Here is a 16364-nt window from a genome sequence, read left to right as displayed (position 1 = left end):
GCGCGTCCTTACCTGCTCGCTTGAGAAATGATTGACGACGAGCTGCCGCCTCTCCATGGAGCGGGAAGGAAGGAGAGCCGCTGAAGCGTCGGGGGGATTTTGCTGAGGGGAGGAGGAAGGGGAAAGGAAAGAGGACTCGGCTGCTGCTGACGCGGAGCGCTGAGGTGGGCAGCCAGGCAGCCAGCCGGCCGCGATAGCAAGGACTTGGCTCCGGCGAAGAAGGGCCCGCGGAGAAGGAAGCCAGCGAGCAAGCGAGCGAGCGACTGACTGGACTTGGCCCTTTGGCCCTCGACGGGGAGACCCCATCTCGGCGGCTCCCCGGGTTGCCCGCGGGCAGGTCTTGGCGCCGAGGGCGGCTCTCGCGATGCGCTGCCTGCCGCTGCTCGGCTTCTTCGCCTGGGGCTTCGCGAGCTTGCCTGGGCCCAGCCGAGGAGCTTCCCCTCCTCCCTGCCCGCTTTCCTGCAGCTGCGATGGGGACGGCGGGGTGGACTGCTCCGGGAAAGGGCTCGCCGCCGTGCCCGAGAGGCTCAGCGCCTTCACCCACACCTTGTAAGTCGGGCGGGGAAGGCGACGGGGGGGGGGGAGTTGGTGGTTGCGCTTGCCTTCACCTTGCCAAACAGGTTGTGTGCGCTTTCGCAGCCTGGCCTGAGGGGGGGGGGGGCGGAGGCGGGAAGGAGCCTCTTTCTTTCCTTTCTTCTTTGCCCCAGGCCTGACTGCGAAGCTTTACCTGCGTGGAGATGGGCCCCGCTGCGGCGAATCGAGAGCTGCTGCGCGTACCCTTCGCCTACCTGGGAAGCGAGTCCCATTGAATTCAACGGGACTTGCTTTCGCGGAACGCGCGTGGGGTCGTGCAGATTAGATACGGGTTTCTTCCTTTTTTCTTTTTTTTCACGGCCCTTTTCCTGTGGGTGCTCCTTCAAAGTAAATTAAGTGGGGCATCCTCGCAAGTAAGTGTACTTAGGATGCCAGTGCTTAAATTGTAATCCGGATTCCGGTGTCCACTTAACTTCGTGTCAGGCAGCCTCCCCGAACACCTCGAGACTTAAAATCGGGGTGTCGTTTTCAGGATGGCTAAAGGGCTACATTCGTGGGTATTCAGGTGGGAACGTTTCTGAGCGCTAGAGGGAAACGGTTGGTAGTTCACTAATTTTGCATTCATGAACATAGGCTACAAGGATGTCGAAACACACACCTACCTAACTCAAATGTGTGTGTATGTGTGGTGTCAATCCTAGGCATCCTCTCTTATTGAACTTCCAAGTAAACATAGATATGACTGGGCTGTAAATTCCAAGCCCTGTTTTACAAACCAGCAGGGAAGTTTTAATTGAATTGAGCCTAGCTACTGATTTGTCATGTTTCCCCCCTTTATTTTATTATATTTTTTGAGGCTGTGTACACAATACTGATTTAAAGTGCAGGTGGGTCATTATTTCTCTCAATTCAAATGGAATCTGACACTTGGGGGGGGGAATGCATCAAAACACAGTATTTCATAAAGAACCATAAGACTGATACTGGATAGATATGGATCATGGAGAACTTGTCGGGTGGGAGCACACTGTGGATGCAGAATGAGTGGAAGTGTAACCACAGCCTTAGCCTGATTCTCCAATTCTCATCCTTTTAGTTTTTCTAGCAGAACATAGGAAGTAGCCTTGTACAGACTCTGACCATTGGTCCATTGAGTTTAGTATTCTCTACACTGACAGGCAGCAGCTTTCTGGGCTTTCAGACAGTTCTCTCAGCCTTACCTGGAGACACCAGGGATTTGACCTGGGGCCTTCACGCAAAGCAGATGCTCTACCACTGTGCTGTGGCTCTTGTGGAAAAGAGGGATGGCCCTTGCAGCAGTCCTTGTTGATCTTCTTGTTAAGATCTATGTCCTGAATAAAAAGGGGGGGGGGACAATAGCTCCTAGCTGCTAACTTTCTCACCCACATATCTCTTGGAGAAAGGAAATACCAAGAGATTTATGGAGAGGTAAAAGTAGAGCTTAAGCACCTGTTAGTGTCTGTGTCGCATGAACAAAAGCAGTCTGCTAAATTTACAGGTATGCTCCCAAGCAGACCTGGTTTGGTTAAGGCAGAGCCAACATACAAATATTTTGGTGCTGCAATATTCAGGCATGTTGACTAATGACACCTCCCTTTCTGTATAAATCAGTTGATCCTGACATGCTACTGGGGCTTGGATTTGAAAACAGATGCAGTAAAACTGAGATTCCAGTACAAATAATCCCAGCCTTTATGTCTAACAATGCCATTATAAGAAAAACTAAATACCTCAGAAAACAATGCTAGGTGTGTACTGCATCTAGGATTTCAAGGGTGTGGTGTTCTAAGGTGTGTGTGTGTGGTTAATCACACCTGGTGCTGTGTATGCAGACTTGTCTTAAAAGCTCTGAAGAATTTCCTAAAATTTTTATGCTTTTGGTCCTAAAGCTTGCTTGAGCATTCAAGTATCCAGTGCTTTAAAGGAAATTATAAGATAATCAGGGAGCACTGAAGCAAAGTCCTGTTTGGTTTCAAAGATAGTTGGAGGCTATATGCTGAATTTGTCAGCTGAGAAGATTTGAGGCAGACAAGAAGAATCAATAATTAATTTTGAAATGGATTATGTAGCAGAGTTGCATTGTTTAAAGGCCAAGAGAAGGTGGTGGGGATTAACATTAAAAATAGCTGTGTATATGAAACCAAAGAGGATTAGGCAGGAGTGCATAAAATAAGGATTATAAATATGAGAACAGGTTTGGAGTAAGATGAGGTAGCTAGCGCAGGGCTGTGTCATTTTTAAAAAATCAGGAGTACTGTGTACTTTAAACATGGAGAGAGGGTACAGGTACTTGTGCAGATACTCTCCTTTTTCATTATAATTATTACGGTTTTTCACTTAGTCACTGACTGCTATTTCCACAAAATAGAACAGATTAGGATAGGAAATCTAGGCAGGGATGCTTCAAGCATAAACACTTTTCCAACTGGATATTGGTGAAATATTAAAGGATAAGTATATGCTTGCTTAGTTTGGCTTGTGCATTTGAGATGTTGTGAGAGAGCTTGGATCTGCAATCCTATATACTAAGACAAAATTTATTCTGTGAGTGCCAGGTAATTTGGGTTATGCAGACCCAACAGTGCTACCTATAGGGGAACCCCCGGGTTTGCAAAAATGTACACAAAAAGTTGGGGGAGGGAAAAACCCTAAAAGGGTGTTGGGATGGCAGAGCAGCTCAGTGAGGACTGAGCATTCTCAGTTACTATGGAATATTTTTTGTCTATTGAATAAAAACAGAAAACGTGGACAGGAGGACAAAGTCCCTAGAAAGGACATATCTGGGTGGGTGGCATGCTGCAGAGGAGCACTCCACACTGTTGCATTTTGGTGTAGGTGCTGCTTGTACAGTTTGACACTGAAGTACGTGCAGCATGCAAGGGTCTCACAATCTGATGGTTTCAGAGTGATAGTATCTTGAAATGTCTGGCTTAGAAAGTTGCAACGCTAAGCAAGGCTTCCCACAAATCTCATAATAGGGCATGTTGGGTGTGCCTCACCTTTCCATGAGGGGTTAGCAGTGAAAAGCTATAATGAACGCTTGCTTTGAGCTGCAGTCAGGTCTCGTATTACTGAAATTTCACTGCTTTCCCCCCCAAAGAATATTGTGGTATACATTTAGATCTTGTCCGTACCAAGCGGGCAGCGTAAACGTCGCTGCCCCATGGGAATTTTAAAATACTAATTTTCTTAGCAATATGTCCTTATCAGTTTCTGGATTAATTTCTGTTCTAGCTCACTGCCACAGATTATTACTATTACAGTGGTACCTCAGGTTACATACGCTTCAGGTTAGACGCTTCAAGCTACAGACTCCGCTAACCCAGAAATAGTACCTCGGGTTAAGAACTTTGCTTCAGGATGAGAACAAAAATCGTGCTCCGGCGGCGCGGCGACAGTACAAAGCCCCATTAGCTAAAGTGGTGCTTCAGGTTAAGAACAGTTTCAGGTTAAGAACAGATCCCCAGAACGAATTAAGTACTTAACCCGAGGTACTACTGTATAACCCTTTTGCAGTGTTAGAACTTTGACATTCACTTTTAGAAGTTTCACTAGGCCAGGTGTGATGCAACAGAATATATCCAAACCATGATTTGGAGATTCATGAGTGTGTCACAAGTTTGTGTTGTTTACTCTCCTACTTTCTTTTGTGAACTCCAGTTCCTCCTTGACATCCTACTATTTAATCCCCTTTCCCCCACCAGCATAATGTTTGCCAAACTAACTATAGGTAGTACAAACTATAGCTATGGAAAACCAAGAAGTGGAGAAGGCGATCCTTAGGAGAGAGTGTAAGATCCTGCAGAACATGCCAGAGCCTTTAAAATATGGGTTTGAGGGGAAGGTTGCATTGTGTTTATGACATCTGAACTGGGCCAAACATTTATGTTGTGTTCAGAATGTATGCTGAACTTCGAACAAACATGGACACACATTCTTTTCTTTTTCTCTCTAGTCGTAGGAATAACTTAAATGGCTGCAAGGGGAAATGATGGAAAGTGAATTGCATGTTAAGGTTATTCTGAGCAAGTTGAGGGATTGAAAACCATTACATATTTAAATTAGCCTTGGAAATAAGGTCACAAAATTGCTACCAGCAACAATTTTACCAGCCCATCTGCCCACACACATACGTTAATCATTTGTAGCATATCAGTGACCTAGAATAACAACTCTGATACTGCAATTGCTTATCTCCCAATTTACAAATGGCTCCCTGCCTTGAGGTGTTCCTTACTGGCCACAAACAACCAGGCAAATGGCTGTTTATAAACTGAATTATCTTAATGTAAATGAAGTTATTTTGTGATAATATAAATTAATATTTGAAAATCAGTATAAAGAAGGGAAGCATAATAGTTAAGATAGATACAAGTCTTACAGGCTAGCTGGCACTGGTGTGGTAGGAAAGAGAACAGTTTAATGGGACATGAAGATGCATGACTGGCAGTTATAGCAGTTACTAAAAATACTGTATGTACCGAAGAATCTCTTGGATTGCTTGGTTGCAGGAAACCTGGTTTCATTACCCAGAGTTTGTTGAGATTATGACATTGCATTGTTGCAAGATAGGTGATGTCCAGCACATTGACTATGCTAACACAGTCAATTGTGTCTTTTGCCACAATTTCGCTATACTAATGAGCATGCTTGTTTTCTCTTGCTCTTGAGGGTAGGACTCGAGGCAAAGGCTTCAAGAAAGGAGATTCCAGCTAAACATTCAAAAAAACTTTCTGACATTCAGAGCTGTTTGGCAGTCGAACAGACTCCCACGATATGTGGTGGACTCTCCTTCTTTGGAGGTTTTTAAGCAGAGGTTGGATAGCCATCTGTCATGGATGCTGTAGCTGAGATTTCTGCATTGCAAGGGGTTGGACTAGATGAGCCTTGGGTCCCTTCCAACTCTTAGATTCTATTATTCTATTATCATAACTCAGTTGAATTGATCACTATGATCATAACTATTACCTAAGGCAAGGAAAGCTTTTCTTACTGTCTTTGTTTATTTTCTCCATGCTTTGCCTTGACCATGTTTTCCTTTTTATTCAGGTGAAAGGCCAGAGTAATGGCTTAAAATATCATAGTTCTTTGATGCTCAGTTGATATAAAAAGGAGGTTGCCAACAATCTGATGTGCTTCACTGCAGGCACTTAGTGTTTATTGGTGTGTATTCACCATGCCATTGCTTGAAGTCCACCTAAAGAGAGTCAAATACATGGGAGACACCATAGCGAGAGAGCATCACCCAACAAGAGTTTTAGAGCCTTAGTGGAATTGATCCAATTCAGGATAATTGACTGACCTAGCATCTAGATACATTAGTTACCCTTTGAATAATAATAAAAAAACAACAGGCGTGAGTAGCCTCATCTGGAAGCAAGGAATAAAATAATCCAGTTCTAGTAGACATTTTTCCTTGATAAGCATTATAGTAGGCTGCAGTTCTTTAACATTGTTCTTGCTTTCTTTAGTTTTTAGGATTCCTGTCAAACAAGATGTCCTGTGTGGTACTTCTAGTGCAGCTGTACAGGGCCTGGCCATGTTTATTTACATTGGTTTATATTTTCTCTCTCCTCGTCCTATGTAGAGTAAAACCACAATTGCTGTGTTCCATTTGGTTTGCTTCTTTCATACCAGTTGTCTTCATTTAGCTTCCCTCACTCTAGCCTCCATAATTTTCTTTCCGAAAATTGTACAAGAGGTTTATCTTTCAGAACATGGAAATCCAGAGTGCTATGCTCAGTTAAAATAGGTTAAATGCCAATTAGAAATGTTGGCTACTGCTTAATATAAAATAAGTGAAGTCTTCATGCTTGGTTTCTAATAATAGAAGAGACACTAACTTTGGGCAAAAGTTCATCTTAAATTAATTAGGCTTCCATTTAAACATTATCTAAAATAGAGTGGAAAAATTCTTCCTCCAATGAGACCTGTTTGTACAAGTTTTGTGTGTATTTGTTCTAGAGGGAATCTTAGTGGAGTATCATCTTTGTGGAATGTCTTTCATCAAGCATTTTTGTAGATGCCCACTTAAATGAAAAGGAGTGTGCAAAAGAGAATGACATCTGTTTCATGATGTTGCACAAGAACAGAATTAAAAAGCCTTCTAGGTACAGTGCAATATTTTTTCAATAAGGGAAGACTGGAGACTAAAACTGCCTTACTCTAGTCTTGGTTTGTGAAAAGGGTGGCATTACAGCCTTTATTTTCAGTAGATAAGCTTTAGAAAAGACTCATTAGCTGCACTTTTTAATATGACCATTAATGTTTATATTGATTCTGAGGTTTGTTTATGTTTGAAATGTGTTTTTCAGTAACATGCAAGGCACTCTATCTTTAATAAATATTCAGTGTATTTCCAACATAGAACCATAAAGTTAGAGGGGTCCTGAGGATCATCTAGTCCAGCCCCCTGCAATGCAAGAATATGCAGCTGTCCCATATGGGGATCAAACCTGTGATCATGGTGTTATCAGCAGCATGCTTTAACCAACTGCTTTAGTTCATGTGGGTCTCGGATCTTTTTTAACAAAACGGTAAGAATTTTCAAGTGATTTGCAGTTGAAGAAAACCTGTGGGTGTGGTTTGATGATTGCAGATCAGTGAGCAAATTAAATGAACAAACAGAACCCTTAATTTAGAATGGATTTGACACTTAGTTTTGCTTTCTTTTGGAGCTCATTTTTGCAGGAAAGTTTTCTTTCTGTTTGCTATGTGGAGGGTGTACTGAGACTGGTTTGCAGTGTGGAGTGGTAGTGCATTACATCTAGCATTCATCAGTCTTCTAGGAAGTACCTGTTGTAAAATAATCAGGTTTAGCATATCTAACTTGGAGCTTCATGACTGTTTTGTATAATAGAATAGGGATCCTTTCAGAAGAATAAAAGTGTGTGCTGACAAAGTTAGGAGAAGGCATTGGTCTGTACTTCAGAGATGGTGGTTGGTGGCTTTAGTTTTTAGGGGGAAAGCCCATGAAAGATGTTTGACAAGTTCACTAGTCCAATGACAGTCTGCAAGTGTTTTGTGCTCCTCGGCCAGCTTGGTCACCGCTGTGGCATTTGCTGCAAGAAAACTCTTGTTGTGAGACTCAATTAACTGTATTCTGCATGGCTAACGTCAGAGTCCAAAACATTTGGAGGATACTTGGTTGGGGTGAATTGATTTGTGATATAAGTAAGTCTTGCTATAGTGTAGGGAGGGGTAGCGTGTGGGCCTCCAGATTTTGTTGGACTACAACTTACATCATCCTTGACCATTTACCATGCTGGCTGGGGCTGGTGGGATTTAGTCCAACATCAACAACATCTGGAAAGTCAGTTTAGTCACCCCACTTCTGTTATAGTGAGGAACTGTCTTGGTCTTTTTAGGGTGGCTTTACTACCTTTTTGTTTTTGTTTTGGGAAGACTTTAATATCTGAAGTGGCAGAATGATAGATATATTCTGCTTCCTTGCCTCCCACTATGCCCAAGGCTGAGCCAAACAGGTGAGGATTAATTATTCCTTAGTCTGTTCATCCAGGCAATATAAACTGCACTTCAGTCACCTTACTTTTGCTGGGTTGCCTGTGAATTCCTATTCAAAAGTAAGAAAATTATGTCTAGTCTGGATATGAGGGTGTCTTCGTTTCACTGCAGGAAAAATAGCCTTGTGTGTAGTGGTAAACGTGTGGTTGCGACCTCAAGAAAAAGTGCTTGGATGGCAAAGAATGGAAAAACATATCCCCAGTATATCTTTTAAATGGCAAAAGTTCCTGAAATGTTGGGTATTGGTGTAAGAAGTGGAGGGGTGAGGTGAGGTCCAAGTGGTTTCTAGTCAGTATATGCTTAGGTGGAATGGAGATTCTTACATGTTTAAATGCTTACATGTACATAAAGAAGAGGTAGTTTATTCTGTGATAAGCCATTTTAGCATATAAGCAGCATACAAATTAATAAATAACATTGCAAAAATTACAATCCATACAGAGTAACTGTACTCCAGTTTATGTAACTTGAGGACCTAGCTTTAATAGGGTTGCCATATTTCAAAAAGTTGTTGAGCTATTTCCAATGACCGAATCCCAGTCCACAGGATTCACGAATGTGCCTAGTTCTGTTATATTATATAGTTCAGCTAAAACATTTCAGTTCCTTTCATTCATGCATGCAGATGAAACTGGTTACTGATCAAGGAAGTATTTCTGATGGGTTGCCTTGGCATTTTGCATTTGAACATAGTTTGGTTTGTCATGTTGTTGGAGGTAGTAATTCTTGAATTGCACACTAGTTTGCATTAATTCAGTGACATGTACAGGGTGACTTGACAAAAGTTAATGTGAAAGTAGTTGGCAAAAGTCCGTGAAGTCCAGGCTGATTAAAAGTAGGTGCTATCTTGTGAACTATGCAATCACTAGGGATGTTTCATTAAGCAGCTATGTGAATTTAGTAATGAATAAAGGCCAGAGGTTAATGACCCATGACATGGCTTGTTTACTAATGTTGTTCTCGTTATGAAAATGTGTGAAACTGCCTGTTAGGAGAGCCTGATGCAGCTCTTGTTGGGTCATTGACCACACTTCTGAATCATCCTTATGTGGCTTAAGTTACGGTTCATTAAGTATATTAACATCTGACTGGAATAATTAAAACATGCTGAGATGGCCTGTGGTGTACATGGTAAATCAGCTGATGTGAGGTTTCATATGTGCTTGGATCCTACAACAAATATTAATTTATGTGGAAGTTACATATAACTCAACACTTTTGAACATCAGGCCTTCTGTGATGGTATGTACAATTTGGTTATAGTATTTAGACAGTTATGCGATCTCATCTGACAATTGGCTCACATTCAGTTCTCGCTGTGTTGATGCATGCACACTTAGACAGATCCTTTTGACGATAAGCTTTCCCTCTACTTTTAGTTGCCTTTGAAATAATGATATTTAAAAAACCTGAGGAAAATAATAGGAAAGATGCAAGGTATTCCAGAATTCAAAACCACTTCTTATTTAGAACAACAACAAAACCCCATATTTTAAAAAGAACATAGCTTTAAATTGTTATGGTGTCATGGTAACATTGCAATATATAGTACAGACTACAGATGCATATCTGTGAGGCACATAACTTTGCTTTGACATATGTTTAAGGAAACAAAAAGAAAGGATCTGTTTTTGAACAGGTGATAGTGTCAGCATATTTCTCCCATTGATCTGAGCAAGGCATCTATGAAAGATGAACTTGTGTTTTTATTTTAATTTTTAAAAAAGTTGATCCCTTTTTGGAAATCTCCATTTGGTGTCTGTGTTTGTCTGCTGTGGATTATAGATCAATACCAGTTTGTTTTTAGTTGTGTCACAGTTGGCATGTCTTTGGTTATTCTGCATTCTGGTACTTAAGCAAACTCAAGTTATTCATGAACATTAATGGGCTACCGCGGAGCAATATTGTTTAATACATTTCAGCAGCTGAAATTCTAGCTGAACTGTTAAACATGACACTTAAAATGTTGTGGGCATTTTTTGATTTATAGACATGGTTGCATTTGGAAGCGAAAACGCTTTAAGCTTGTTAAGCACATCAGAGTATTTTTTATGTTGAGCCTGTGTAGATTTCTGCAAGGAATTATATATGCCACTTTAAAAATTGATTTTTGAGGTTGCGGTCTTGACATTAATGACAAATTGATTTCACTGAACTCAGTGAAATTATGCACACTGGTTGCATGGTAACCCAAATATCCTTGTATGTATAATTATAAATCTGGAAATTAACTATTTTGAAATGTGCTAAAATAAGTATTTGGCTGAACTTCTCTGATTTCACAGAGGGACAAGGCAAGCAGAAAGGCCATTGGCTGAGCTGCTCCATTGTGGCTTGTATAAAAGATCTTCCATATCTTTCTTCAGTCTAACACATCAACATGGCATCTTTTAAATTATGATTCAGTATTGGGAATGAATGGTTTTTGGAAGGAATGGTCATACTTGGACAAAGACTCCCAAGATATCCCAGGAACGAGGGGAATGAATTAAAAAGGAGTCTTGAGAATGGGCAAAGGACTGGAAAAGTGGCTCCGTAAGAGGATAAGAGTTGGCATTGGGGTAAGATAACTAGCCAAAACGATGGCCATAGGCCTCTACTCTTGCTGTAGCATATTATTATTTGAATGATGCAATTTCTACAACTGTTTTGAGGAGCTCAGTATTTAATGCTCTGTACATTTTATCAGTAATGCTGATCTGCAGTTTGGATTTAAAGACAATGGATGAGCTGAAGTTTTTCATTTACTTCTGAAATGGTTTGTTTTAAAGGACTACAGTTGACTTAGGGTTGGGTTTTTTTGTTGCATTCTGTGTCTAGAGAAATATTTCATAGTGTGAAAACTTGTGGACTTGTGTCTCCATTGGGGCTACAGAAAGGAAGCCAACCAATATTGTTATTGGGGAATTAATTTATATTGCCTTTCCATTAACACACACAAAGGGGCTAAGTAGGTATTGCACAAAAGAAAGTGGAAAGTGCAATACCTCCTCCTTGCTAACGTGCTTCCTTCTTGCTAATGCAACAAAATGGCATTGCTACCATAAACCCTTAACAAAATATTTGAGCTGTCAAGATCCTTGTTGTTTCTTGTATAGGTTTTGTTTTGTTGTTTAACAAACTCATGAAGCAGGCCGAAACACGAGCATCATAGAACCAGAATTTTAACAGGTATAAATGGTATTTAATTATGTTTAGCATATATGTATACTTATTAAAGTTTAGCAATGTAAACATATGGTATAGGATCTGAAACGTATTCATGTACCTTGCTGATATAGATTTAAAGGTAAAGGTAAAGGTACCCCTGCCCGTACGGGCCAGTCTTGACAGACTCTAGGGTTGTGCGCTCATCTCACTCTATAGGCTGGGAGCCAGTGCTGTCCGCAGACACTTCCGGGTCACGTGGCCAGCGTGACGAAGCTGCTCTGGCGAGCCAGAGCCGCACACGGAAACGCCATTTACCTTCGCGCTAGTAAGCGGTCCCTATCTATCTACTTGCACCCGAGGGTGCTTTCGAACTGCTAGGTGGGCAGGCGCTGGGACCGAGCAACGGGAGCGCACCCCGCCGCGGGGATTCGAACCGCTGACCATGCGATCGGCAAGTCCTAGGCACTGAGGTTTTACCCATAGCGCCACCCACGTCCCGATATAGATTTAAGTGCATATAAACCTGGAACTCTGCAGGCCAGATGTTTGGTAACAGAGTGAGATTTCTGTAGTTCACATCCTGCATTAATTGCACAAAACGGGTCCACATGTTGAAAGACACCACCTCCCTGTGCCCCCCAGGATGTCTACATGTTAAGGTGTGGATGCTTTGAGCTGGGGAAGCCTGCAACAGCCCTGTATGGGAGCTGGAACCATGCACAATTGGGATCCCAACTTCTGTGGAAGCTTCTGTGTATATGCTTCCCTGGCTTAGGCATCCACACTCAATGGATGCATGTAAAAAGGTGACCGAGAGTCATGCAATCATGGAGGTGGACCATGTGCATGGGTTCCCTTCACATGATTTAATGAATAAGGTGAACCTATGGGAAAGAAAGATGTATAATGAGCCAGTGTGGTGCATTGGCTCCTATGTTAGGTTTCTTTGTGAGATACCAGATTCAAATCTCCCTTCATTCAGCTGTGAAACTCATTGTATGGTGGATGGAAAGTCTTCCAGTTTATCCATGCGTGTGAGGGACTAAGACAACTTACTAAGCTCCTTGGTAGAAGAGTATATGACAACGTTATAAATGCAACTTTTGTTCAAGACAGAACAGCTCTTAACTTTGCCTTTTGCATTTTGAAATATAAGCATGAGCATGTGCGCGCGCGCACACACACACACAAATAAAATGATATTGAATAAAAATAAATACAGCAAATACAGCAGGCGATAGAAACCTGCAATGTATTCGCATGTGGTTCCTTTTAGAAAATGCTGTGAAAAGATTGCATGATCATATAGTTAATATGTTCTCCATTATAACCAGAACGTACTCAGTGGGAGTTGGAATGGCACAGTACAGTTCTGGGCATTTGAGACTTGTGTTCTTTGAATTAATTTCAAATTCCTATGACCTCTATGGAGAATCTTGCCTGTTGAGATCATAATCTCATGCTTGGGTATTATGACGTGAAGTGAGGACACTATTCTAACTGAAGAATGCAGCAGCTGGCAACTTGGATGTGTTTCCTATCTCCCTTTATTTGGTCTCACTCCTGTTGGTGTTAACAAGTTTGATTTATTTTTTTATTAAGCTTGTGCTAATGTTGACTAAACTGTTAATATTTTACAGAACTAGCATTATGAGAGAGTTATGTTTGTAGTAATCTGCTGATGTAACAGTGTTGAACATTCGTTCTAGATTCAGGTAGGTAGCCGTGTTGGTCTGACGCAGTCGAAATAATAATAATAAATGTCCAGTAGCACCTTAGAGGCCAACTAAGTTTGTTCTGGGTATAAGCTTTCGTGTGCATGCACACTTCTTCAGATACACTGAAACAGAAGTCACCAGACCCTTATATATAGTGGGAGGGTGCGGTGGAGTTTTTCTCAGAAGGGTAGTAGGAGATGGGTGATTGACTCAATGGGTATGGTAAACCTGTGACTGTTAACGACTGCAATTAGTCCTACAGGAAAAAGCAAGGGATAGTATGCAGATGACCAAACACAGGTTTAGCATGTGTAGTGAGACAAGTATCCAGTATCTCTATTAAAACCAGGTCTCTCCATACTTTTAAGTTTAGTAATAAGTTGTAATTCAGCAATGTTCAGTATTACCCTGCTCCTGCCAACCTCGCAGTTTGAAAGCACGTCAAAGTGCAAGTAGATAAATTGTTTTACTTTTTACAGTGCATAGACCTGTTTTTTGAGCAGAAACCAGAAGATAAACTTGGGCCATCTCAAGATTCTTTTTGAATGGTATCTGGACACAGAACTAATGCATGAACATTGCTCAATATACCTTTTAAAATTCTAGCTTTGCATCTGTCCACTCTTTGTTTGAAATCTTTCCTTTGACTTTAATGACAAATTAAGTTCCATCAACTAAAGACAATGAATACTAATAACTGAAAGAATAAAATGGGTGAAGGGGTTAAATTATTAACTATAATATTACTAGCAGAAGACCTTCTTATAGACCTAATATTTTACAAGTTCAACTAAAAAATATGAATTACTGCCCCTGAAATTAATCCGGTGGTGGAGGAGGATCTAAACTAGCAGTGACGGAGTAGGAATTGTCATCTCTGTGTTTGACAGTGGTGGAGAAGGCAAGGGAGTGAACCGAAAATTAAACAGCCAGCCTCACAGTGCCTTTGGACAGACCTATGGAGGAGCTGCTCTGGATAAAATGTCAACCTGTCTCAAAAAGGATGTGTTAGAGCTGTGAAAGGCAGATTAAAATGGTGAAGGTGCTGTTGCTCCTTCCTTATAAACAAAACAAAAAGATAAAGGATCTAGGCCCTTTTTGTTTAGGGGAAAAAAAGACGAGTCCAGAGGTTTATAAAATTAGTGTGGAGTGAGCTGCCTCTCCCAGTGAGTTGTAACTTGAGGTCACTCAGTGAAACTGATTGGCAGTAGACTGAGGGCTATCAAAGCACTTCACACAAGACCTAACTCAGGTATTAAATTAGATGCTGCAATATGAGATTGCTGCTCACATTAGGTGATTTTAAGGAATGTTAGGACAAATTCATGGAGGATAGCTCTAATAGCTGGGAGAGTAAATAGAGAGAGCCTCCCTATTAAGAGGCAGTGAACTTAAGATTTTCAGTTAGCAGCAGTGGGGAGTAGAAAATAGTGGAAGATGGTTGGTGGCACTCATGTCCAGCTTGTGGAGAGGCTTATTGTTGGGGCACTGTTGGAAATAAGCAGCTGGACCCTTAAATTCTTAATCAGATGAATAAATATATGTTAATGTGAGTGTGAGAATTCTCTTCTGATCAGATTCCATGTCCTTTATTGGAGAAGAGTGCTTATGAGAAGTAATTGAAGTACTTAGAAAAAAATCAGGAAATCTGATGGAGTTCGTTCACATGTGGTGGCAGTAAGGAAATAGGCAAATATTCATGCACTCTCACTGTAAAAACATAAAATGGTCTTTGTGGTTATTTGAACATTTGTTAGGGATACATCATTTCAGTGTTTCTGTTATCTGCATGTTTGGGTTATTTTTCTCTTGTGAGTCATGATAATGGTCCTCTTCTTGTTTTAATGTTCCACATGCATTTATTTGTGATACTGTATTCAGTGTTGCCCTTGTAGCCACTGAATATGCAGTTTACCTGCCATTGAAACAACAAAATGTATAAGCATAGGTTAGGAATTGGAAGGACAGGGAACCTAATTCCACGAGCCTGAAAGTGCATTAACTTGGTTTGTGTTCAACTACTCACTCCCCCATTGTCATGGCGAACCAATATTGAAACAGCGGAGTTTCAAGAGCCAGTTTGTGATATGTCATCGGAATTCAAAGAAAACAAAAATTTTGAGATGGCAGAAGTTCCCCTTTAAAGCAGCACTTGGAATCCCAGCAATAGGTTTAAAACAAATTTTGAAGCCTGATCCTCCTCTTAGTAAAAGGCTATCTATTCATGCACTAAAATCTAAACTCCAGACATATTACTGTTAGCAATCTTTTAAGACCTGGCATTTTGCACTTTTCAGCTAGAGTTTGTCATATTTTATGTTATAAAAATTCCTTAGTGTCTGCACCACTAATGTGTATGTTTGTGTGCCAAATAAGGTTTCTCCTCAGGAGACCATAACAAGATTCTTCTCTCTCTCTATATATATAAACTTGCAGTGCATGTTCCTCTTGCTTTCAGCTTTGAGGTGAGCAGGCATTCTGATTATTTTCCGTTTCCTGTGACTGTGTGCCATTTTTCTTCTCAGCACTGCACTTAATATAAGATGCAGTGTACTTGGAATAGCTCTACACTCACTCTGATGATGATTTTCAAGAGCTAAAATGTAACAGTATTCCAGTTGCAAATACGTACACAAAAATAGTGTGCGCCAGTTTCAGAAATGTAGGCTTCTTTCCCCTTTTTAAATACAAGAAAACAGGCATGTAATGCCTCATTGAAAGATGCCAGTGGGGGGTGCTTTGTGTAGGTCTTAATTAAGGGCTTTGAAAGTTCCAACAAAAGGAAAAAGAAAATGCTGCAGGTTATTGTTATTCCACCCCATTGGCTCGGCTAGCTGACTACCCATTGGTGCATTTTGTCCATTTTGAAACCAAATGGCACTTTTGTTCATGGTTAACAGAGGTGAAAGAAGCCAATTATTGGCAGTCTTTTCCACAGGGAAGCTGCAGACTGATTTAACCAAAGGCAAGTATGCACTTTTCCACAAACCAGGCTGCTTGTCTTTCTTTGGCACTGGATGAAATGGGAGCTTTCCCTGAACTTACATGCAGCTATAGCTGGGTAAAACCATTTCAGTATTTCAGGTACCACTTTTTGTTCAAATAGAAACTGCTTGTTTTCCACTTGCTGCAGGTGCTTAGATAAACGGTTGGTTTTACCATGGGAGTCACATGATACATTCCACTCAATCTTTGCCCCTCCTGGCTCGTAACAGCTAGTCACAAGAGACTAACTGACTTTTATCAACAGGAATGTCAGTGCCATTTTGGGGGTCATGTTTGGGGAAGTGATCATGTGGTCTCTGTTGAAGATGCTACCTTTAGACCCAGTTGAGTTTAATGCTAATGGGGGACTTTGTGGATCAGCTAGTTGCTGAAATGCCGTGTTGGCTGGGATCTCATTTATTTCCCAACCCA

At 41.1% G+C, this 16364-nt stretch overlaps 1 protein-coding gene across 1 annotated transcript in view; it reads left to right on the top strand.

The window, feature by feature from the left end:
• Nucleotides 1-244: 244 nt before the first annotated feature.
• LGR4 (leucine rich repeat containing G protein-coupled receptor 4) overlaps nt 245-16364 on the top strand; it is an 82125-nt gene continuing 66005 nt past the window's right edge. The window contains exon 1 of the mRNA XM_053389567.1: nt 245-549. Within this exon, the coding sequence (XP_053245542.1) occupies nt 365-549 (185 nt within the window). The 5' untranslated portion in view covers nt 245-364. The remainder of the gene's footprint in view (nt 550-16364) is intronic.

Source organism: Podarcis raffonei, chromosome 1, assembly GCF_027172205.1.
Source record: "Podarcis raffonei isolate rPodRaf1 chromosome 1, rPodRaf1.pri, whole genome shotgun sequence".
In the NCBI taxonomy this organism is placed as follows: domain Eukaryota; kingdom Metazoa; phylum Chordata; class Lepidosauria; order Squamata; family Lacertidae; genus Podarcis; species Podarcis raffonei.
Note: the sequence above shows the minus strand (reverse complement) of the source record. Positions and strands in the feature narration are given on the sequence as shown.